The sequence below is a fragment of the Lepeophtheirus salmonis genome, chromosome 12 (genome assembly GCF_016086655.4).
Source record: "Lepeophtheirus salmonis chromosome 12, UVic_Lsal_1.4, whole genome shotgun sequence".
NCBI classification, from domain to species: domain Eukaryota; kingdom Metazoa; phylum Arthropoda; class Copepoda; order Siphonostomatoida; family Caligidae; genus Lepeophtheirus; species Lepeophtheirus salmonis.
In genome coordinates this window covers 13,077,092-13,102,270 of record NC_052142.2, presented here as the reverse complement: position 1 = coordinate 13,102,270, position 25,179 = coordinate 13,077,092, and the positions used below count along the sequence as shown (strand labels likewise).

At 31.4% G+C, this 25,179-nt stretch overlaps 2 protein-coding genes across 4 annotated transcripts in view; one reads left to right on the top strand and one right to left on the bottom strand.

The window, feature by feature from the left end:
• The window catches only part of tn (tripartite motif containing protein thin), a 100,266-nt gene that overhangs the window by 29,881 nt on the left and 45,206 nt on the right, over window positions 1-25,179 (top strand). The gene's annotated exons all lie outside the window — the stretch shown is intronic.
• Window positions 20,061-22,504, bottom strand: LOC121126898 (uncharacterized). Its single transcript, XM_040722258.2, has 2 exons — window positions 22,295-22,504; window positions 20,061-22,245 (listed from the first exon to the last, which is right to left on the bottom strand). The coding sequence occupies exon 2, from the start codon at window positions 21,872-21,874 to the stop codon at window positions 20,330-20,332; it is 1,545 nt and encodes a 514-aa protein (XP_040578192.1). The 5' UTR covers window positions 21,875-22,245; window positions 22,295-22,504; the 3' UTR covers window positions 20,061-20,329.

Here is a 25,179-nt window from a genome sequence, read left to right as displayed (position 1 = left end):
TGAAAGTACACATCTATCATCTTGATGTATTCCTCTATTCTCATCGACATATTTGCCCACTTTCTCTTGAAATATTTTTTTTATCAAGTTCTTTCACAAATTCGGACCATTTTACATAAGCATTTGGACAGCTTTTTGCAGAATGGCCAGTTATTAAACATTTAGCACATATTTAGGATGACCCGGATAACTGGTTTGAAACCCCTTTATAGGAAGAAACCCGGGCAACTCACACTTAAAGACTAAACTCAAAACGAAGTTTCCATTCCTTAGACCCTTTAACCTTCCATTATGGACGACAGTTGCTTTTTCTTGGTTCACAATCGTTCCATATTTCTTAAACATAAAATTAATTTATTCTTTATTCACATCTTTATGAGGGGAATTAATGGTAATTTTCACATAAAGAATCATATTTCCAGAAGCATATCTTCGTTGAGCGTTTATGCTCCTCACAATTTCTTTGATACCTCTGCAATTTTCGTCTGAATTTCTAAATATTAATTCATCTTCTACGTGAGAAAAAACAAAACCAATATGTAGCTCCTTATGAAGGTCTAGAGCCTGGACAAACGTGAATACCCCTTGAAGAACTGAATGGCTCAGTTTCACTGTTCCAAAGATCATATCTTCTACTTCTATATAAGCCCCGTTTAGGAGAATGATCTCCCTTAATCGGCTTTAGATCTATTATAATTTAACTCTTCCTGGCTATAGTAGCAAGATCTTTCTTAAGCGCATTAAGATAATCGTATTCAGGATAAGACCCACTTGAAGATTCGTTCATAATTATTTCTTATTATTCGGAATAAATTAAAGGTTAAATAACAACAAACCTCCTTTGAGGAATAAAACACAATTTTATAATATTTAAAAAAGAAGAAGAAGAAGACTCCCCTTAAGTGATGCAACGGAAAAGTTTCCACAACAAAAGACCATCCACAATGTTATCGAAACACCCAAAAAATACAAAAACAACAACAACAAAGAATGTTACTAATATAAAAACTTAAACGAAATCACAAGTAAATTGCCTTAATAGAAATAAACTATCAGAACCTAAAGAAGGACGTCTGTCAACACAAACATTCTTCCCTTTGGCTTATTGTTTTTTGTTTTGTTTTGTTATTTCGAAAGTAGTGAGTAAGTGAACTGCATAAAAGTTGCTACTTTGCTACGTGTGGGAGTCACAAAAAGGACATTGTCAAGCAGGCCTGCGTGAACCCCAACACAGTGTATGACGTCAAAAAACGTTTGAAAGCCGAATAATCGCTGGACAGGAACCCCTTGATTTGGCTATCGGCCGGCTACAGGATCCCAGCAGCCGACATCACCATCCATTTTTGATCTAAATTGATCCCATCGGTCAAATTTGGCTTCCCTAAGAACAATGTGTTTCTCCAACCGGATGAAGTACCTACACATATCACCGAAATGGCCCAGTCCTTTCTCCAAATAAACATTTTTTTTTTTTTGAAAAAACCAAGTGGCCACATCTTACACTTTGCCTTCTGGTTACTGGTGGAAAGAAAGACCTGTGACAAACCCCACCCAACCACTGAGGCCTGAAAGTTTCTGTCAATTAGTTTTGAGACAATATAGACAAGAAATTTGTTAGGAGATCATGCTCTGTTTTCGGTCCAGGTTGGATGCCATCATTAAGGCTAATGGAGGTCATACTGAGCTGTAGTAAACCTAAACTGTATATAAAAAAGGATGTAACAACATTAGAATGTGAAGGATATATTTTTTGATTAAGTTTCGGGTTCCTAATCGGGAAATATTTTTTATACACCTGGTATTTAATGTATCCGGATTTCAAACAACATTCCTGGACAGATAGAGTAATTGGAATATTATAATGTTTAATTATACCGTAAATTTCTCAACTACTGGATTATTAGACTCAATAAATAATCACACAGCCTGTATTGTAGAGAACAATTGATTTTCTTATTCCATATTTTTCCCCATTCCATTTCATATTGTCTTACTCCTGGCTAAAAATTGATTTAATTGACATAACTTGACTATATAGGTGGGAAACAAGAAAAAACGAATAATGAAAAAAAAATTAATAATATGTAATCTTAAATCTTCTACTGTTAAAATTATATAGTATAACGAGAAGGAGTAAGGAATCACAGATCTGGGATGCGGAGTCTATTTTGAAAGGACTCATTGACTTGGCATTTTAATGAATCCTATTCGTAGCCTTAGTTGAGGATTGAAGAAATGGAAAAAACTCCCATTCATAGAAAGAAAGGAATATTTATTGATGAATTATTATTCATAGCCCTTATCCGAAGATGGTGGGTAACCTCTTATTTCTTTAACGTATCTACTTTTACTATCAATTAGATTAAATAGCTCACAAAGGTGCATCTCTTTTCTTAGATTCATCTCACTTGGCCTTAGTCTGATCCAGGGAGAACTATATATATGGAGAGTGCACGTCTTTTCAGAAAATACATATGTTGACATAAAAAAATCATCTTTAGTATATATACGTAGCAAAGAGAACTGCTCGATTTGATAAAAGATGATAAGTAATAATCTAATCAATTATTCAACTAAACGACTTTTTATATGTGAATCTATCTCATGTATTCATGAACAACGTTCGTTTGCAAAGAGGAATCCATAAATTCGTCTCCTTGCCTCTTTATTCATTAAGGACACCTAAACAAGGTTCTACTGGCTCTCATCATCATTTAGTATTTTTGATGATCATCGGAAAGAAGTTCAGCCTTCGGAGTATTCTTTTTAGTGGCCAAGGACTGACTAAGAAATAAATGGTAGAGCTCATATCGTTTTGTCTAGTGATCTTTCAAGTCTCATATAAATAAATATAATATAAACTTAAATCACTTCATTAATTAGTTCTTGACCTTAGAGTGATACTGATGGATGATGAACCTAAGTGGATGTTCGATAAAGTCTCTACTAAATAATAATTGTTTCCTCCATTTATGGATTTGTGTAAGATTTATATGTTTACTATTATTCAAAAAATATTACATTATATATTTTTACAGACCTATTCAATTAGAGAATAATTATAACGTTACATACAAAAAAAATTAGTTATTATGTGTATTTCAGAACACTAATAACTTCAATACCTAAATCATTATTATACATTTTTGTTTTACCATATTATTTTATATCTTCTATTACTTTTTACCAAGTAGACCATTTTTCACTTATTAACTTCACACACCGAGTAACAATAATATATCATATGATGGAAAGGAATGGGATATCCTAATTACAAGTTAATGAATCATAGTAGTTGCCTTAGTTGAGGCTTGAAGAAATGGAAGAAGCTCTATCCATAGAAAGAAAGGAGTATTTATTGATGAATCATACCTCTTTCTGAATATGGTGGGCAGCCTCATATTTCTCTATCGTATCTACTGTTAGTGTTATTACGATATTACTCCTGATTCTTTCATTCTTTGTATACTCCGCCTTGACTTTCTTCTCAAGCTGGAAATCACCAAAGAATCTTATCAGGACAAACTACTTTAAAATATCTCTATCCCAGATGGTCGGTAAAACCATCATGTTGGACTATCTCTTAATTAATGATCTCCTTGCTTATTTCCTGAATTTACTAAATCATTCTTCAGAAGCCTATTTACTCCTCTTGGAACTCTGTCTCTCTCGATCATGCTCAATCAAGAGGGTTATCTTGTCAACCTTGTATGGATCATTGTTCATTGGGAAAAACATCAGCACTGGAGGATACCATGTTTTCAATTCTATTACGTAGTGGAGTACGACTTTTTATCTCTTAATACTCCATTTATGACTGTTTATTTAAAGGATTTTTGCATTTTTTTTATCCCATCTATTTATAGATATATGGAGAAGCCGATAGTTTGTCTAATGTCTATTTTTTCTAATATATATATTCATGTCATTAGCTATAATTCATATAAATTATATATTTTAATAAGATGATTATATATCCTTCATTTTCTATAATAACGATTATATACATTGTTTCAATTATTAAAATAAGAAGACACATAATATACATAATAAATAAGTGATGGTAAAATTCACTTATGTGTATGTAAATTTTTTTTCTAAATGTGCCATCCCCTTTTCTATATCCACTTTTTTCTCTTTGGAAATTACCTCTTATTTTTTTAAACAATTTATTACTTTACATAAATATGGGTGCATGCTTGTGATTGAGCTTTATAATACATTGTGAAACCCTTCATGCTATTGTTTGTTCTGTTATTTCCAGTTCTCGTTCGTTCATAAACGTTCTGTAATCTAATGGGAAAAGTGGGGTGTATTCTACTTAACTTTTGTAGAATTACACATAATCTCCCATAAATATCATTAATGTTATCCCTTAAAAATGGCTTATTACAAAGCTCAATCACAAGCGTTAACGTGCCACAATTCAATTAGTTCTTTCGAAATACACATATCATTCCATATCCATAATTCCTTACTCCTCCTTATTTATAATAAATTATAAACAGTACAAGATTACAGATTACTTTTTTATTATTTATTAATTATTTCATCACTATTTTACTTTACGTCTTCTTCTCCCATAGTTATAGAATTAATCTGATTGAAATCCAATTGTAAAGTTCGAAACCATAGAAGAAAAATATAGTAAGACGACGAAGTTGTAATACGACAAAATGTCCTCGAGGTTAAGATTATCAATAGAAACAATGTAGGGGGGAGGGGTGAAAATGTTAGGGAAAATTCCAAATGCCTCTGAGTCAGAGACGAATCTATGAAATTGAAAACATTCGAGTTTCGAGTATTATACTATTATTAATTATAACATTTATATTTTAGCTTATCAGACGCAAAAATAGGGATATCCGCCTTCCTATTTCCATGTAACCATGCAGACGAGAGCAATTCCTGAAATACCAATTCAAAATTATCTGAATATTTGAGGGTTCCATTTTTTAGTAGTGTTTCATCTTCGTTTCAGAGTAGTTAAAAGTAATACTTCGCCATAGAAGGTATTATTCATCACTGGAATTAAATCCTCTTGATGATCCAGCTTATTCAAAACCATGATGCTTACCACGAGTTTATTCTAGGAACTGAATGTAAACAAAGTTTGTTTAGGTATATCAAAGAAAGTTTGGGTGGTAGGTGAGCATCCAGGTGTTGAGAAATCCATGCTTATACACAGTTGTCGAGTTGTAAACCCAAACCAGAGAGAATGGTCAGTGATTAAGCTAGATATTCTGAGGTTCGGAAGTTTCTCTCCTTATAAAATTTAGAGAATATAGTTCATTAAAGTGTAATGTTAATGAAATAGGTGAATATCTATATCAATAATCCGACTTTTTTAAACCTTAATGAATATATGTCTTTATTTACCAAAGATGTCATAATGACTCTTTAACTCTTTTTTCTCTTTACTACACCATCAATAAGTCAATGGAGTCCAAAAGTAAGTAAGTATTGCTAAAGATTAAGGAATAACTTGTGGGAAAGGATATCTTGCCTTAAACCAGACTACAGTTAGATCCGGACATACCTCATTTTCCCATGAACCTGGAGCATGAGGAAATATTTTTATATATGTTGTCATATTAATGTTGCATATATAATATATTATGTAGAATAAAACCTATTCTGAAGATTCTATAATTCCTAAATAAAATAGGAATAGGATTTTACTAGATAAAAGTTTTAGGTTCCATTAAATATGCACAAAAATTGTTAAAAGAAAAACAGTACACAACAAAAAGAGGAGAGGCGCAAACTTTGTTGCACCTACTTTTAGAAACCCCACAAATTATAAAGTTACCTCTGACATGGTTGGGCAATAAAGGTAGATATTACGAACATTAATGTATTTTTTCTTTAAAATTACACTTTGCTCAATTAGTGGGTATTCCGGGAAAGAATTAAAGCCTGGAGGTATGCCAATTCCAGTCAAAAATAAGTAAGACATGCAAAAACAGAGACAGAAAATTTCGTATTCCGACAAACTTTTTCATTTTCTTAGGGGTCCGTTGGAATCTTAGTAAGTAAGGGATTTCGTCCTATTCTTTTTATTGTTTAATTCATTCGAAATATAAAACTATATACCACTACACGTGTGTTATTATTGTCCAGTAATTTATTATGTTCTCAGTAATTCGATTATTGAGAGAAACCTAAATTGTTTTAACAAATAACTAGTCTAATTTTGATAATCGCTAAATAATTATTTGGACTGAAATTATCTCATCTAAATGATTGCAAATGACTTCAATAATCGAGAAGTAATCAACAAACTTCATGTCCTAGGGTCAACTGCTAAACTATATGAATAACATTAAGAACTAATAAATAATTTAGAAGAGATAATTTCAGTCCAAATAATTTTTCAGCGACTCTCAAAATTGAAAAAAACCAAATTCAAGTATGTTAATAAATTCAGAGATCCCACGAATAAAAAAAATAAGATATGATAATTGTAGTATGAGGTATAAAACTTCAAAATAGAAAAATTATAAGTAAAAAAGTGCAATCGGGATTGGAGTAAGGAAATTTAAAATATCTGCAAAATTTAATTGCTTAGAGAAGGTTAATCCAGTGCTTCATTCAATTGATACAGAAAGAATATATATGATATTTTATCTATCTATGTATTTGTAAAGTAATATAATATCAATTATCAATAATGTAGCAAAATATAATAAAATACCATAATCAGGACTAGACTCGTTTACCCTCTTTCCATTCATTTGTTCATTTTCTTGAAGTTTCCATTCGTCATTCATTCATTCGTTTATTCATGAGGCAAGTATAGGTTGACTTCTTGTGCAATAGTGTCAGTTCACCCTTGTCTTCAAATATAAAAGCAACATGAAGCTGATTCCTTCTGCACTAGTTAGTTGGACAAAGATTCTGAATCCTCCATGGCCCAGAGTTCTTCATTCAGATACCTATGAGCCCGGATTGTGTACTTGTGTTCTTCTAAAAACTCTACTTTGAATTTGGAATATAGGGGAACGGAAGAAGCATATCCTGGATTCAAAATAGAGATCAAATGCCTCCTTTAGTCCAACCATTGCTGCATACATCAACACTATGAATTTCTCAACTTTCTCATTGACCTTAACAATCTAACTTTTAATACACTGAATTGTCGAAATTAGATGCCCCAAAAACATGGCTTTATCCCCTTCTTGGTGGTTTAAGGCATCTGCCATAGGCTTCATTATAATTGCCCATTCATCCAGGAAGGTATACTGCTGAGGCGTGAAAGGTCTGACATTGGCAGTTACTAGGACGGATTAGAAAGATCCCTTTCCTTCATGTCTTTAATACATTGTAAAGAATCATACACTCTGTTACAACATGTCAATGTAGGGGTTATAAAGCCCTTAGAGAAGTCCTTTCTGATGGCTTCTGATAATTCAAAAATTGTTTGTAGTAATTTCATATCTTTGTCAGCTTGGTAAAGGTTAAATAATAAACAGATACATATTCTCCACTTCTTGGATTCTGAGCTTACTTGCAGTCATTTGTTGCTTCCAAATTGAGCTATATGCGGCACATTTGTAAATTAATTGATGTCATTATTTTATTTTGTTAAATGAAAGATTTCTTATAATGCTGGCCTTATATATTAATTCAAATTTTCTGGGTCAGATTAATAGACATAAATTTTGGTTTTTATAAAGAAGGAATTAAGATATGTTTAATTTGGAATTGAATCATATACCTAAAATGCATTGGAAATTCCGAAGCTAATTCTGTGGTGTTATTCTAACTAAAAACGTCGTCAAGGTCGATACCATCCACACCATCCTTCTTTTCATCTTCCAATTCTCCATGTTCTTTGGCTGGAAAGTTTTGAGACTCATAACCCAAAGATTGTTTTCCGTAAAAACAAAATATTTTTTTTAAGTGGGGTGTGTTTTAGAACGACGTAACTCAGTGAACAATACACTTGGCTGAAATTATTCTCATGAACTCAAAGTGAGTACGTTTTTGCCTCAGTCATTCCTAGAAAAGGAAATATACATTATGTTTATGCACTTCAAAGAAGATTCATAAGTCAGATTGAGTTAAGTTAAATCTATAATGTTTACATATACTTAATCAGTGCAACTCTATCTGACGAACTAAAGGAACATAGAAAAAGAAATGGAGGTGTATCAGTAACAATAGCAATTGTCTTCTATTTAATTCTACATTCCTTGAGGATAGCATGTGTAAGAAGTGCGATCCTCGGATTCTCCATCAGGCAAGTTATAACTTTTTCTATTCAGTGTTTCGGCGTCAAGGGTATTGGCAGTCATACCCATACAACTTTTGTGTTCACAGGTAGTGGATATGTTTTGCTTCGAAAAGGTCTTCCTTAATTGTGGTGGGCATTCTTGAAGTTAGATATCTAGTTTTGGCATGAATACCTTCCTACGCATGACTTCCTTAGTAAGATTCATGAGGTAGATAAATGCATTATGTTCAACAATTTGAAAAGCCTATCTGGTTTCCACGATGAATTTCACAACCCCCTTGTCTATATCAGACTGTGAAACCCAGGACGACTTATTGAAATAACTTCAATTTTTAGATATTCAAGAATATGTGGCCTGGTCATTTTAAGATCCTAAGTTTCTTCTTTGAATTCTTTTCAGAAAATTTAGGAACTCTGCCATAATTTTAAAATACTGTAATTTCACGTGACGGACAAAGTTTGCTCTAGAAGATGTACTATTCAGCGGTTTTTTGGGGCTTACACTGAATGCAAGTGCCTTTTACATTGGAATATTTCCCTTCTTATTTGAACCTTTTGTCTGAAAAATAAATTTGAAGTAGTTCTGAGGTATGGCCATGGATCATTACACTCTTGAGACTCTATTCCTTGGTCTACATCCATAGCACTTTCTTCTTGACAAGATGATGAGACAGGATTATTGCTGTCGTTCAAGATAAATCGAGATGTATTTGATTGGCGGAAGAGATCCATTATTTAGTACCATTACACAAAAATTCAATTACTTAATTAGACCAATTGGATTAACCCAGCTCCTTTTATAATCATTTAGCTCCTATTAGTACAACAAAAAAGAGCGAAATTAAATGAAGAAAGGAGGACGCTGGGATATACTTCTTGGGAACAATTAAACTGGAATAAGTAAATCTTAAATAGACAAAATTAGTCATTCCCTTACTCTGTTTACATAAGCTTATGAAACTCCCAAAAAAATCAGATTGGGCAAAATTCTGAAATTCAAATGTACTAGTACTCTGAACAAGTGTGTACGGCCCACTTAAAGCAGTTGATAATTAGTCCCACATGTCGGTCCTTAAAGAAGGTATAATCGATCACTCGTGACGTCATTGATGGTGTTTTTCATTTTTTTCCTTTGTTCTGTTATATAATAGAATAAATTATTTAACTAAGTAACAAGATAATTTGTTCGTTTTATATTGTGCTATAACGAAAAAATTAAAATTTGTAGCATTTTTGTGCAATAATCTTGATGCATACCTCATATATCTTTTTTAGTTTAATACACCATCGATATTTAAAAAAAAAATTCCAGAACTGGTTCTAGTGATCAGCGGTTCTAATTACCGGTCCTTAGACTGGACTGAATAAATAAGGACCGACACAACACTAGTTGTATGTTTATATAAAGTAAATATTATTTTTTTCCTTTTGATTTTTTAAGAGTTAAGTTTTTCAGTTGGCAGCACTGCTTGATAATGGCGTCCTTACGTCAGCTGTTAAAGTGGAAAGTTTTCAGTATACTCTGCCATTTCATCATGGAAAGACTTACAAATGAGCAACGATTGCAAATTGTTGAAATTTATTATCAAAATTCGTGCTCTGTGAAAAATGTGCATCGTTTGTTACGACCATATTATGGTCGTCATAATCGACCTTGTGAATCGACAATTCGTGCTGTTATCACCAAATTTCGCACGAAATTTACTTTGCTGGACATTAAACCATCGACTCGCATGCGTACAGTGCGTACTGAAGAGAATATTGCAGCCGTAGCATCCAGTGTTAATGAGAATCGTGAAATGTCAATTCGTCGCCGTTCTCAGCAATTGGGCTTGTGTTACTCAACCACATGGAAAATTTTAAGTGTCGATTTGGGTTTGAAAGCCTATAAAATTCAGCTTGTGCAAGAATTGAAGCCTAATGACCTACCACAACGTCTAATGTTTGGTGAATGGGCGTTAGAACAGCTCGATGAAAATCCGCTGTTTTATCGAAAAATTGTGTTCAGCGATGAGGCTCATTTCTGGCTCAACGGATACGTAAATAAGCAAAACTGTCGCATCTGGAGTGATGAACAGCCACATGCTATAAATGAATTACCGATGCATCCCGAAAAAACGACAGTTTGGTGTGGTTTATGGGCTGGTGGCATCATCGGTCCATTTTTCTTCAAAGATGATCGTGGAAGAAACGTTACCGTCAACGGCGAACGCTATCGAGCCATGATACACGACTTTTTTTTGCCCCAGTTAGCTGAGTTGAACTTGGTTAACATGTGGTTTCATCAAGACGGCGCCACATGCCACACAGCTCGTGAAACAATGAACATGTTGAAGGATGAATTTGGTGAGCAGCTTATCTCACGAAATGGGCCTGTAAGTTGGCCACCAAGATCGTGCGATTTAACGCCTCTTGATTATTTCTTGTGGGGTTATGTAAAGTCGTTAGTCTATGTGGACAAGCCGAACACGATTGAAGCCTTACAGGATAACATAACACGCGTGATTCGTAGAATACAGCCCGAAATGCTCGAACAAGTGGCGCAAAATTGGACCTTCCGAATGGACCATTTGAAACGGAGCCGCGGACAACATTTAAATGAAGTTATCTTTAAAACGTAAATGGCAAAGGCTAATTTATTGATTTCAATAAAATTTTTGATTCTATGCTGCAAATTTAAGTGTTTTATTCGATTCTTAAAAAAACAACTCTTAAAAAATCACCCTTCTAAAAATATTTGTACTTAAGTTCTGGGGCTTCTAGAAGTGAGGTCCCTGTTCATAATGAGTTGATAGTCTAAATTTATACATGTTTGCTGAAATGATATTAATCCCTCTTCTGTAATTATAATTACTGAAGGAGGAAACTTTGCCATAAGGTCTACTACTTCAATAAACGCCATTCACTTTTTTTTGTTTCAAAATGAATGGAAATCGTGAACGCCGTTCATTTTTCCATTGAATTTCTAAGCATGACAATAATAAACTAAGGATTTAATAGGTGTATTTTATATGGAATTATTTATTAATTTATATATTACATTTTAATAAATTCGACATTGTGAGAGTGGTTAGGGTCAAATTTGTGTAATGTTTTGCAACCACTTCTATCTTAACATTTAAACTGTATTGTTTACTTTTTATGTATTACATTTACCTAATCAAGTTTCCCAATAACGTCAACAGAAATAGAAAGAGTTGTTTAATAAATCTATTAATTTTGTCCTGCAATTTTCTTGCTGCCTAACATTGTTTTAATAGCATTGCTCTAATATACCTTGTCCCTAACAATCACTTTATTAAATAAAAAAATGTGTTGTGTTTTTTCCTTCACCTATTTTCATAAGTTGACTCTTGTATGATTTAAAGTACCTGACTCTACGTATTATGAACTCAAAAGAGGTATAGCATTTGGACTTTTATATTAATCTAAATTAATCAAGGGCTTTCTTTTAGAATTCGTGTCATTTCATACTAAGTCATTGATTTTGATAAAATTATCAATTTAATGTATTCAATAATTAGAGTTACGATTTTTTGAGAGATTTTTTTTGCCAAAATGAGCAAAAAAAAGTGTAAAATTTTCAAAAATTATCAACCCAAATATCAAAGTTAAGTAATTTCTATTTAAAGAAAAATAAAGCTTTATAAAGATAAGTTAATGTTATATTTATTACAATTTATTCCTAAATTTTGCTATATTTTATGAACATATCAAGATTTTAGACAGATTTTCTTCCGTTAATTTTTGCCTTCAATCCCTATTGGTAGTTTTAAACATAAAACACACTTGAAGACGTCCATATGAGTTCTTGAAAATAATTTGAAGTTGGCAAAATCTTCAAGTGTCTTGTTAGATGGAAGCATTCCATCAGCAGCAACACTGAAAATAAGTTCAAACTTTTGCATAAAGGGAAGATCAGAATATCACAATTTGGCGCTTAAGTATTTATCATTTGTTCCAAAAATCAACGGGGATTATTCAAAATTTAATTTGTAGCCAAATTTCCACTTTCTCTAATCGGCTGTCGTTGGAATCATATCCAATCATAATTTATAACCCTGATTACATCATATACCTTCAATATTTATCATCAAAAACTGTTGTGTAATCTAACTAGAGCCCAAAATTCTCTATAAATTTTCACACAAAACAGGGTAATTTAAGAATGTTTTCTCTAAAAGGTCAAAGTAAGTAACTTTTTGAGGGATCGCTCACAAATCCTATGTCTGGTAATAATCAATAACTATTCTGTAAATAATCATTATGAGTTACGATGGTATTTTATTCGATACTGTATTATTATATTGCTTATTGATATTTTATTAAAACAGTAGCTATTCAATAGTATTTGTGTATGCTAAACAAAAATTTTTCATAGAAATAATAAAATGGACAATATATATATTATACATATATACGACTAGGGATCAACAAGGAATTGTATTCCTGTATAAGTAAAGTTGATAATAATGTAGAGAAAAACGCGTGCAAGGAGAAGGGGGGGGGATACATATGGTATCATTGTTGAAAATACTGATGTGATTATCATCTACCTGCTTTATTATGATTTTTGAGGGTATAACGAAAGTATTTATTCACAAAATGTTTCATGAAGATATACTATGTATAATTGACTTAGACACTTTTTATCCGTTACAGTAGATTTGAAAACGTCCCACTCCATGAAATTCTAATTCATTATGAACCTTATTCTCAGAATAATAGCTAATGAAACGACAACGTAGAGTATTTCGAAATATATTTGAAGTTACAAGTTTAAAAAAGAAGGCTTTAATTAAATATAATCTACATAATAAAAAATAAACCATCATACATTTATGTTAAATATACAATATTAAACAATTAGAATCATATAACTAATAATAACAATAAATTATGAATTCAGAACATTGAAATAATAGATTGATCCAAATAATATTTTCTTGTTCTGACATGAATTCAGTTAAATATTTCATAACTTTAAGTTGCTAAACACAAACCTGACGTGGAGTTTAATAAAAAAGATGGTCACCCCTTTTTCCTAATGTGGAAGTTGCTATATACAATTGTGCACATTATAGATATATCTCAACGGATGAGATCTACATAACTATTAATAATAAAGTAAATGTCAAAATCATAAAATTAGACAATAAATATACTAATAAAAAAAATATTAAGATAAATCCATCTTAAAGATTTAGAGCAAAAGCTAATTATGTAGTAATGTCCGGCGATATTACTCCTTATAAAGAGCATCAAAAAAGATATTTTCCCCGTTATCACAAGGGACTAAAGGCACATTTATATCGACAAATCCGACAAACCATTTGTTTCTCATCCGGTAAGTATTTTCCAAATTCCTTGGCGTCTATTTTCAGAAATCCAGACAGAAGGCGACGTTATTTTAGGCATTTAATTCAGTTCTCTATCGACTATCACCATCTAATATTATATTAATATTGAATAATAAAGGCGGAAATGATAACGTTCTTGATTGATAGAAGAAGATGTATATTATTTTATCAATGATGCCATAAGTATTTCTTCTCTTCTCCTTGCACGCTTTTCTATTCTTACCAAAATTATCACCCTTACTTATGCATAAGGATGATAATACTTACTGGATGAGAAACAGATGGTTTGTAGGATTTGCCGATATAAATGTCCCTTTAGTCCTCTGTCTAGAATTAAGCGCCACTCATTATCCTCATCTCATATCAAGAGTATGGATATTCATCTATAAAATCAAGTTAACGATGAATACATCAAGTCAGACTTAAACTTTGATCTCACAAAGATGCTTATTGCATGTAATATAACCTTATCCATTGCTAATCATCCTACGTTAAAAAAAATTATGGAGAAATACACGGGTAAATTCTTCCCTTCCCGAGGAACCATCTTTAATTAATGGAGGATGTTGGTAATGATGTTATTTATAGAAATACCTCATTGTAAATTGTGAAGTTAAGATAATGATATGGTTGATAGGCTCCAAGAAATGGTGTTCAGAAAACTCATAAAAGGCAAAAACAACTGCTTAAATGGTCACAACAACGGGGGTAGTTGCATTGGGTATAGCATTATAATTAGCAATTGTGTATATATGATGTTATATAAGCATAAAAAACGGAAAAAATCTTTTTTGATGCTCTTAATAAGGAGTAATATCGCCGGACATTACTACATAATTAGCTTTTGCTCTAAATCTCTACGATTAAGAGAAAACTACATTAAGTCAAGAATGGTTGCCTGAATTGTCTTATCAGTTATAAAGGAGTCTTATTTTTATATCTAACATAAGTAATGAAGGTTTAAAATTTGACTGCATGGATTAACTTTTTTTTTTTTTGGATAAACATGAAATAAATGAACGTTGGATTTTAAAAGCTGTTCTTACTAAGATTGGAAGAAGATATGGATTCCAAACTAACATTATTTTATGATTTTGAAATTTACTTTATTATTAATAATTATTAAGATCTCATTGTTAGAAATATATCTATCCTGTGCACAATTGTATATGCAACTTGCACATGAGGAATAAACGGTGATGCTCTTTTTGATTTAACACCACGTCTGGCTTGTGTTTAGCAACTTAAAGTTATGACATATTGAACTGAATTCCGATGTTAGAACAAGAAGATATTATTTGGATCAATCTATTATTTCAATATTCTGTATTTATAATTTATTGTTATTATTAGTTATATGATTCTAATTGTTTAATTTTGTATATTTAACTTAAATGTATGACGGTTTATTTTTTAGTATGTAGATTATATTTAATTTAAGCCTTCTTTTTAAACTTGGAACTTCAAATATATTTCGAAATATTATTACTTTGTCGTTTTATTAGTTATTTTTCTGAGAATATGGTTCACAATGAATTACAATTTCATGGAGTGTGACATTTTCAAATCTACTGTAACGGATAAAAACCGTCTAAGTCAATTATACTTAGTATATCTTTATTAAACATTTTGCTGATAAATACTTTCGTTATACCCTCAAAAATCATAATAAAGCAGCCAACTGATAAATACTGATGTGATTATCAGTGAGAATCACATCAGTATTTTAAACAATGATACCATATGTCTTTCTCCCCCCCCCTGTCTCCTCGCACGCGTTTTTTTCTACAATATTATTAACTATAGGTAAAGTTGATAATATTGTAGAGAAAAACGCGTGCATGGAGAAGGGGAAAAAATAAATATAGTATCACTGTTTAAAATACTGATGTGATTATCATCTGCCTGCTTCATTATGATTTTTGGGGGTATAACGAAAGTATTTTAGTTTTTGCCATTGAATGTGTTGTGTATCATAATTCTTGATATATGTAGCTAAAATAGAATCGTATTTTAGTGTTAGATTCTAAAAAAATTTAATATTTACTGTTAGATAGTACAAAATTCAGAGTTCCATTTCGAAATTAGTAAATATTTTATACTTTTTTCTGATAACTTGATCTTCATTAGGTGTGGATGACTCAAAACTTTTTATATGTATTTCTATAAAGGAAATTAGTACCAACATCCTCCATTAATTTAATGATGGTTCTTCGGGAAGGGATAGATTTACCCGTGTATTTCTCCATAAATTTTTTGAACGTAGTTGATTAGCAATAGATAAGGTTATATTACATGCAATAAGCATCTTTGTGAGATCAGAGTTAAAGTCTGATTTGATTTTTTAGATGAATATCCATGCTTTTGATATGAGATGAGGATAATGAGTGGCGTGGAATTCTTGACAAGGGACTAAATGCACATCCGACAAACCATCTGTTTCTCATCCGGTAAGTATTTTCCAAATTCCTGGGCCTCCATTTTCATAAATCCAGACAGAAGGCGACGTTATTTTAGGCATTTAATTCAGTTCTCTATCGACTATCACCATCTACTATTATATTAATATTGAATAATAAAGGCGGGAATGATAACGTTCTAGATTGATAGAAGAAGATGTATATTATTTTATCAATGATGCCATAAGTATTTCTTCTCTTTTCCTCGCACGCTTTTCTATTCTTACCAAAATTATCACCCTTATGCATAAGTTATAAAATATAACTTATTAATTCATTTATTTATCAAAAACAATAAATTATGAAATAGCATTTACGCATCAAGCGAGACGAGGGAATCTACAGCTGACAACAAAATATAAAGGGTATTTTTGTGTTAGTAAGGTAACGCCGTGCTAGTAGATTATGGATTATGATATAATCGACATTGTTTATTACAAGGTGTATCAGTTGTGTTGATAAGAAATTTGCAATGCTGTCTGGTTGACGTTAGCTGATAACTTTTTTGATGACATCACAGTGGAGCCAATTCAGTGTTACTCAATACTGATACTTTTGAGTCATAGATAAATACTAGAAGTAGGTCGGTTAAAAACCCTTAGTTTGCCACAATCTAATTGTCATACTTACTTTTAGAAGTTTATCTTATTTTTTCCAAAAAATCAAATATATGTATCGTAAATTACTCTGCCAAATTTAAATTTAACTATTTTTCTTGTTTTTTAAAAGCTAACTATTTTTCATGAACCGAGCTACAACTGTGTGCAAATTATTTTTTGCTTCAATAGCTCTAACACATTCAAAATCGACTTTTTTAATTCTTTTTTTTAAAGTTGATTTTTGTCAACTACGGATATGATCCAGTATACTTTAGGAATTTATCTATCAACTAGCTAAAATTTATGAAATTCTATGTCAACTGACATAGATATTATTTCTCTTGCAAAATGTTGCTTCGTAATTTCAAGTTTAGTAGGCTAAAAGACAATGACAACATATTTTTATATGAAGCTACGAATACAGCTTTATGTCAGCTAAAACTGTCCGTTAAAAAAATAGTTTAGAGCAAACTTCAGGATTTGTCTATAAACTGTCAAAATTTTATAAAATTCGTTCAGCTGAGGTCGAAATTATAGGACTTGCAAAAATTTGATTTTTAATAACCTATTTTCATTTTGATGGTTACGAAACATAGAGATTCCATGTGTCTACGGCTACAATTTTTTTTTTTTTGTAATCTACAACTCTTTTTAAGAAAAAATCGTTTTGAACACCTCTAATACATTTAAAATTGAAAATTAACTTTTTAAATTTGTGCTTTATGAAAGATTAATTTTCGTCAACTTAAATACATTTCTGGTCAACTAAGGGCAAAATTCAGTAAACTTTAGATTTTTATCCTGAAGTGGCATAATTTTATGAAGTTATATCCACTGATATAGCCATTATTGGACTGGTGAAATTTTGTTTCCTGAGCACAATACCAGATAAATAAAATATGAAAAAGACGTTCTGACATCATCTTTAAAAAAAACTTTCAATCGAAAGTGTGATGTCATACTATAGGGAAGTGTGTTCGTATATTTTTTATTATAATTTAAAATTATTATTACCAACTGTATTTTATATAAAATTATATATTTATAAATTATAACCTCTTGAACTTAATTAAAGGTTGTGTTGGAATATATATATCAAAATAAACATTAACAGATGGGGCAGTCTATTGGATGTGGCATCTAGCTATATAAACATAAAGTTCAAAAGAACAAGTGACGTCATTTTTTGAGGAAGTAGGAGAAGAAAATTCAATTTTTGGCTTAGAAAAAGTGCAATAACTCGGTGCTTATCTAACAAATAAAAGTAATTTTTGTGTCAACACTCAATATACATCGTAGGAACCTATTTAAACTCCTTGATTCAGTTATTTTTGAATTTTTGTAACCTACCTACTAAAAGCCGAAGGAGAATATAAAAATTGTGAACTGGGTGGAAATAGATGTAGTTCATAGTGATTTCGATGGATCTTTCGTAGGAAGGATTTAAATACATATTCCTCCTCATCAATCCCAACATTTCAGTTCCTAGGGATTCATATTTTTTTCCATTTTGAAATCCAATTGGCAATATGTCGTCTGATCCTCTCTTCAACTTCATGTTAAAGAGATCTCGCCTCTTTCCTTTGTGCCTCATTTGGTGGATATAATCTCCTTTAATGGAAGAATGCAAATGTACTTCACATCAAGCTCTATAGTGATTTCTGACCTCGTGAATCATTGCCTCTATGCTCAAGAATACATAAATTTATCAAGATTTTGATGATATCATCGTATACTTCAACATATAAGAACTATTGAGCTCCATAAAACGACAGAATAATCGGCTGAAAGATCCACTTTTAGCCTCACTCCTAATTAGGGATTTCTTTATTACTTGAGAGTCCCTTTTGTGATTGGAAAAGAAGAGGAAAATTATTTTAGACTTTAAGGGAATGTGGCTCCCTTTTGTCGATAGTTTTGTCTGCAAAGCATATTCTATTCTGCTATTGCATATAAATTTTTATTGGGGACTATAAAGTGATTATGTGTTAAAATGCATAAGTTACTTTTTAACTTTTGTAGATTTTATTGGGATATTTGAATGTCGTTGCAATTTCCAAACTTTGATTCAGGAATCCTCTTTCAAGCAGCTAAATTGCTCGTTAGCATATTGGAATATTACTCTCTCGATAATCTGGGGTCTTCAAAAAAATAAATAAATTACGAAGTGTGTTCCATACGAGCTAATTATGAGTCGTTTGATTGAAGACAAAAGTTAAAATGCATCCAAATTATATTACAATTGTTTGAGTATTAATTTAACAAATACAAATGATTAGAATATCAATAATATTCTTCTAATTTTAAATTCCCGATTTATGAGGTCTATGTTATTATATTATATATTATTGATTCATTTGGTTTTATTTTGGACATGCGAATGCTATTTCGTTATTGAGATTCTTGTAAAGCGAGTAGAATTCAAAATCATACATATTATTAGTTGAAGAACTATTATTGGTCTGTATTACAAACTATATATAAGTGAGGATGTTTGAGAAAACTTGATTTTCATAGTATTATTAAAATAAATATATCTCTCTCTCAAAAGAAAAGTCAAAATCATAAGACAAAAGTGGTTTATTCAATGCATCCTATTCGGTTATGTTAGCAAGATAATTACATTGAACTCTATTACATTCAGGATTAATAGCAAATGAATACCTTATTTTTAGTTTATGTTTTACAAATTAGCATTTCATAATTTTAGTGCCTAATTTCCATTTATTCTTATTGTTGTGGATTTTTTTGCTATACTGATGGCTATATTTATTTAAAAGGTATGTTCGGATTTCTTTCTTTTTTAAATAAAAAAACAACTTTTAATCTATTTTGGTAAGTTAATTTTAGTACTGTAATTGTCTGAGGGAAAAAAATTGGGAAGAAATAAATTACTATTTTATGATGTATTAATAAAATTAGTTTATAAATATGAAGTTCCTCCTAAATTGACCCTACTGTGATGTCATTAAAATAGTCGGTACAATTGTAAACAAAAGCAAAGAAACTTCTTATCGACACACCAAATGTATAGTCACCTTGATTTATTAGGGGGATAACGTTATTATAAACATCGTAATTGAATATTATTTTTATACCAATAAAAAATTGCAGAAGATTTAAATATATATGGGCATTCAAAGGAAATTTTAATTATTACTTTATTAGAGCCGAGAGGAAGTTATATTTACGTTCCTAGGAATATCTATCGTCTAAGGAAAACATGTTCAAGCATTATCACTCAAAGAATAACTATTGTTTTATGGATTTATACTACTAAATTCCATGACGAAAAATACAATTAATTAATGTAACATTTAATGATGTCTCTTATAAAATCATTTTCGATCAAGTATACAAGTTTAAGAAGATATACACTAAAATTGCAAGAATATAATATGTATTTTATATGTATAAATTTATTTCAAATAAAGTAACAGCCAAAACGTTATTCATAATCAAATACCTATTGCCCAATTATATAAGTTCATGAATAGAGATGAATTTTGTTTTATCATTCAAAAATGATCAAAAATATAAATAAATAAAGAATACAACCTATTGAACCGGGAGAAATACATGCAAATCAAATTAATGTTCAACGTTGAAAATTTAACAAAGTATTCATCTGTAATTAGAGAAGCAGGGTATCAGTAAAACGTTAAATCCACTTTACATCTGTACGAGTTTTTCTTCTTCCCGTAGCCTGTTCAAAATTTCTATGTCCAAAGTTTTATGAACTTGCTTCAAATGCTTTTTAAAATTCGCAAGCTCATATCCCTTAATATATTTTCCACAATGATGGCACTTACGAGAAAAGTGTTCATGCACTTCTTTGACGTGACACTTCAAACGAATTTTATCGTAGAAGGACTTTCCACACTTTTCACAAGTCACATTTCTTTTATTTCGGTGGACACGGTCAACATGTCTATTTAGTGTCCCTTTTCTATAAAATACAATTCCACACTCTTCACATTTAAAATCAAAACTTTTAAAATGTATGTCTTTTTTATGTCGTTGATACCCTGACTCCCACGTAAAAGAATCTCCACAGATTTCACAAACAAACTGAGCAAATTTCTTATGGACCCCATTCGAATGCTCAATGAGTGACTTTTTGTGGAAAAATCCTTTTCCGCATGTTTCACAAAAGAAGGATCTTTTTTTTTCATGGACATATTCGACGTGGGATTTCAAGTTGTTTTTTGATTTAAAACGTTTGTCACAAGAATCACATTGGAATTGTCGACCAGCATGAACAGTTTCAGTGTGTCTTTTGAGCACAGACTTCATAATAAATGTTTGATTGCAAACTTCACACCTGTGAATCTCGTTTGAAATCGTATGTTTGACACGTTTATGATATTTCATATTCTTAAGATTGGTGAATTCCAAATTACAAATGTCACATTGTACAGTATCTTTCCCATCATGCTTTATCATGTGATCTTCGTAAGATTCCCGTGATTTGTAGTGTGTTTTGCAAAGCTTACATGTAAAAATTTCCTTGTCTGTATGGGTAAAATCAACGTGTTTTTTTAATACAGCCTTAGATTTATAAATTTTAGCACAAAGATGACAATTAAAAGTGATGGGGTTTTGAGTATGATTCTCAGCTATGTGAAGTTTTAATGAATTACGATATCTATATTTTTTAGGACAGTAGTCACAAAAATAAAAATCATGTTTATTCTTGACGTGGATAGCCAAGGAGTTAAAACAATGAAACGTAGCGGAACATTTATCACATCTGTGCTTGAGTTTTTGATGAAACTTGAGAAAATGATCATTCTCGAAAAATAGAAGACAATGCTGACATTGCAAGTTAACATCGATGGGCTCCCCATTCTCATTTTTCACTTGATTTACTACAACACCCAATGACCCATTGTTGATTTCTGCACCTAAAGCACGATGGAAATTGGCTTGAGCGACTTCATCCTTGAAGGCATCCGGCAATTCTACCTTGACTTGAACAAAATCCAAATCTCCGGCACTCAACAACTCTTCCACCTCCTCCAACTCTTCTTCCAAATCATCCTCAAATTCACCTTGTCCACAACTCTCCCTCTTCTCTTCCTTCACCTCAAACTCCCCTCCTTTCAATCTCTCATTCTCCAACATGAGGGCCTCATTTTGAGTCTTGAGTGCTTCATTTTGAGTCTTCAAGTCTTGGATCTCTTGCTGGATATCCACTAGATTGGCCGAAGACATTTCCAATCGACAATCTCATCAATAGCACATTAACATTTCATACCAACTCACATGTGATCCAACTCATGTGATCCATCCATCCCTCACATTTTTCATGCACAACCCATGAGAATACAAATCCAATCAACCCATGGAATATTAAAATCAATGCACCAGTGATGACAAGTGAGAAAGTCAGAAAGTCAATGTGGATATCTCGTACTAGGAAGAAAAATAAAAAAGGAGATGAGCTATAAGAAAAGAAAAGAAAAGGAAAATAGGAATCATAGCATAGAGCTAAATACGATATGTCAATCATTTCTTCTAATATATGGAGTGGAACAAGCCTCATTCACTCAACCTCGCGTAGGCGGAAGTTTCATTTTTTATGCCTAAAAATCAACAGGCAAAACTTAATTGACTTCTTGCAATATCACTCACCTGTTAATTCATCGGTATTAAAGCTTTAAACTAAAGTAACAAAACGCGACTGTTAGCTTTATGACATATACAATCGGGGAGCGCTTTAATATTGTTTCGCAAGATGTCACTTTCCACATGACGTCACTCTGTTATTTTTACTACTTACATAGGTAAGTTAAAACGTTGTATGGGGCGCTCATTCAACACAACATGGATAGAGATAAAAAAAAGATATGTCCAAAGGTATAAAATAAACATTAAAAAACTCCTTAAAATCACATTAAAATATTAATAATAAAAAAAGAAAAATAAAAGCTATAGTTTCAATGGCAATATAAAAGACAACTATTGAACTTTTGAGGCACATAACTTTTTAAAGTGTCTATGGATTCGTATCCGGAAGAACAGAAACCCCAAAAACTATTTCGCCTTCAGTTAACATCCCATCTATTTTACTTTTACAGCTCGAGAGAACAAACTCACGTATCTTTGTTGGAGCTTTGACGACATTTGATGAGAATCCAAATAATAGCAGAGGATTTAAGAACTTATGCCGTAGTCCAGATATGTTATGGGAAATAAATTCCATTATGATACAAAGAGAAGGCAGTCAGCAAAAGCAGGTATTGCTGTATTAAATAATTTCCTAAAATCTTTGCATGGATCCTTTAAAAATTGACAACCTGTGGAGATTTGAAATTGCGAAGTAAAACTTTATCCATCATTAATTTTTGCAATTGAGCTCTTAATTATCATTTTCCATGATATCGGTAGGGTTAAAACTTTTAAAAACTTGTTGCATATTTCTTCAACGTGTTCCTTAAAATTTGATTCGAACTACATTCTCAAAAACCATGGAATGGGCATTATATGAAATTCTGCAGCTTTCATGAGTGGATAAAAAAAAATCCACAGTTGAACAGTTAGTTGTTACCTAAATCGTGAATCAAAACAATATTATTTGATAAAGCCAACCATTCCAATTTTCTTGGTTCTACAAGGTTTCTAAAATAAAACGTGTTATTGAATTTTGTCTCACCACGTCCATGGTCAAGGACGATGAAAAAGACGGTGTTTCTTTCAATAAAATCCCTTGAATTGCTATTATAGATGGAGAACATTTATCGTGATGGTTATTTATGAAATCCGTTCCAAGCATAAGCCAAGTGTAACACGCAATTGATGAGATTGTCGCGTAAAATCAATTAAAACTTTTTGGAATATTTTAGGAATTATTTTGGCGAGTAGAGATAGTCCTCCTCCGATGAGAGATTTGGGTATTTTGATTGAAGGTAAATAAAATCTAAGAAAAATCGAATGAACCATCTAGATTCTATTCAGACTGCTTTCTCGACCAGCCAGGGAATCACTGTTGCTTTGTAAATTGTGTTAAGAATTATTAAGAAGTTATACAGATCGATTCTCTTCTGCAGGTCAAATTTCCCCAAGAGAAGATTGCTGATTTAATATATTTATCCAGAAAAGTCCAGTTTGAAAAATAGGCAACGTTTCTGTTCCATCCAATCCCAAAAATTTCAATTACACGCCTAACAGCACAATCTGCAATTTGCGAATCTTTATCAGGATTCCATTTACCAATAGGAATAATCCTGTTCTGTTTTTTTTAATGTTTGAACTTTTAATATAAACAATGTTACTAATGTAAAATGTAAATAAATGATATAATAAACAATTTTTTTATAGAAATTATTAAGAAGTTTTACAGATAGATTCTCTAGGTCGATTTGACTGGTGTTTTTTTTTTTTTTGCGAATTTCAATTTTGGACAGGTCAAAATAGTAAGAGTTTGTTTATACGATAATAATAAAAAAAAAATTATCCGTAATTGAAGTAGTTTTTTGAGAAAATTGGCTTAAAGATTTACTATATATTATTTACCCTTTAAACAAGGAAATATGTATTACTGAAATACATGAAAAAGGGTAGAAATTTATATTTATTTTTTGAGCTCAATAGGTCATTTGTATCCATCTGTTTACCGGACCTTGAAGAATTTATTTATAAAACTATACTAATAATATATTTAAGCATTTATAATATCACATTATTGAATTAAATCTTTTTTTGATAAAATTTGTGTGAAAATTTTAAACACATAATAAGTTTTTAATACTTTACGTAGATTTATTTGGTAATACAGTTTTCACATAAAACTGCTTATAATAAAATATTTAAAACTCTTTAGCGTTATAATTTTCTTTGTACATATTAATATAATAATATAGTTGCCTTTAGAAGTAAAACACTTTATCATCTGACGGCTTAGCTGTTTGACGAGTATGTGTTTATTTCTAGATTCTAGTAATACACAGAATGAGATGCTTCACCTATCATTTTGACTGCCCTTTACTGTGTAGTCAATCTCACAGAGTTTTCCAAGTTGGCCACCGAAAGAACTTGTACTTTTAGAACTACCATCTAAATATTTAAAAACGGCTCTTAATGGAAGTTCATTCTGATGTAAAGAGCTACCAATTTTGTGTCATTTGTGACCAAGTAATTTTTCCTGTGAAGTAGCAAGGGCGGACTCTGAATCTGTATTTGTCCTTGTATTATCAAGTAACACAGCTTTCAAAACTAAAAAGTACTTTCAAATTCTTCCTGAACATTTTTTACTTCTTCTACTTGACGAACTCCAGTTGCATCGGTTATTGGTAAGACTCGTTGAGAAAAATAATTTCCCTTTTTATTTCCGGACACTGCAGTAAATGTAAGATGGTGTACAAGCCTCTTAATTTTTTTGAGCCTAACCTCTTCCCTTTTATCGTAAACCTCTTCATATGTTGTAGTGCCTTTGTCAATTTATCCGTCTGCTGTGATGCAAATTAAATTTTCTATATATATATAATTTTTTTTTTGCCGCTCGTCACTTTTGGTTTTAA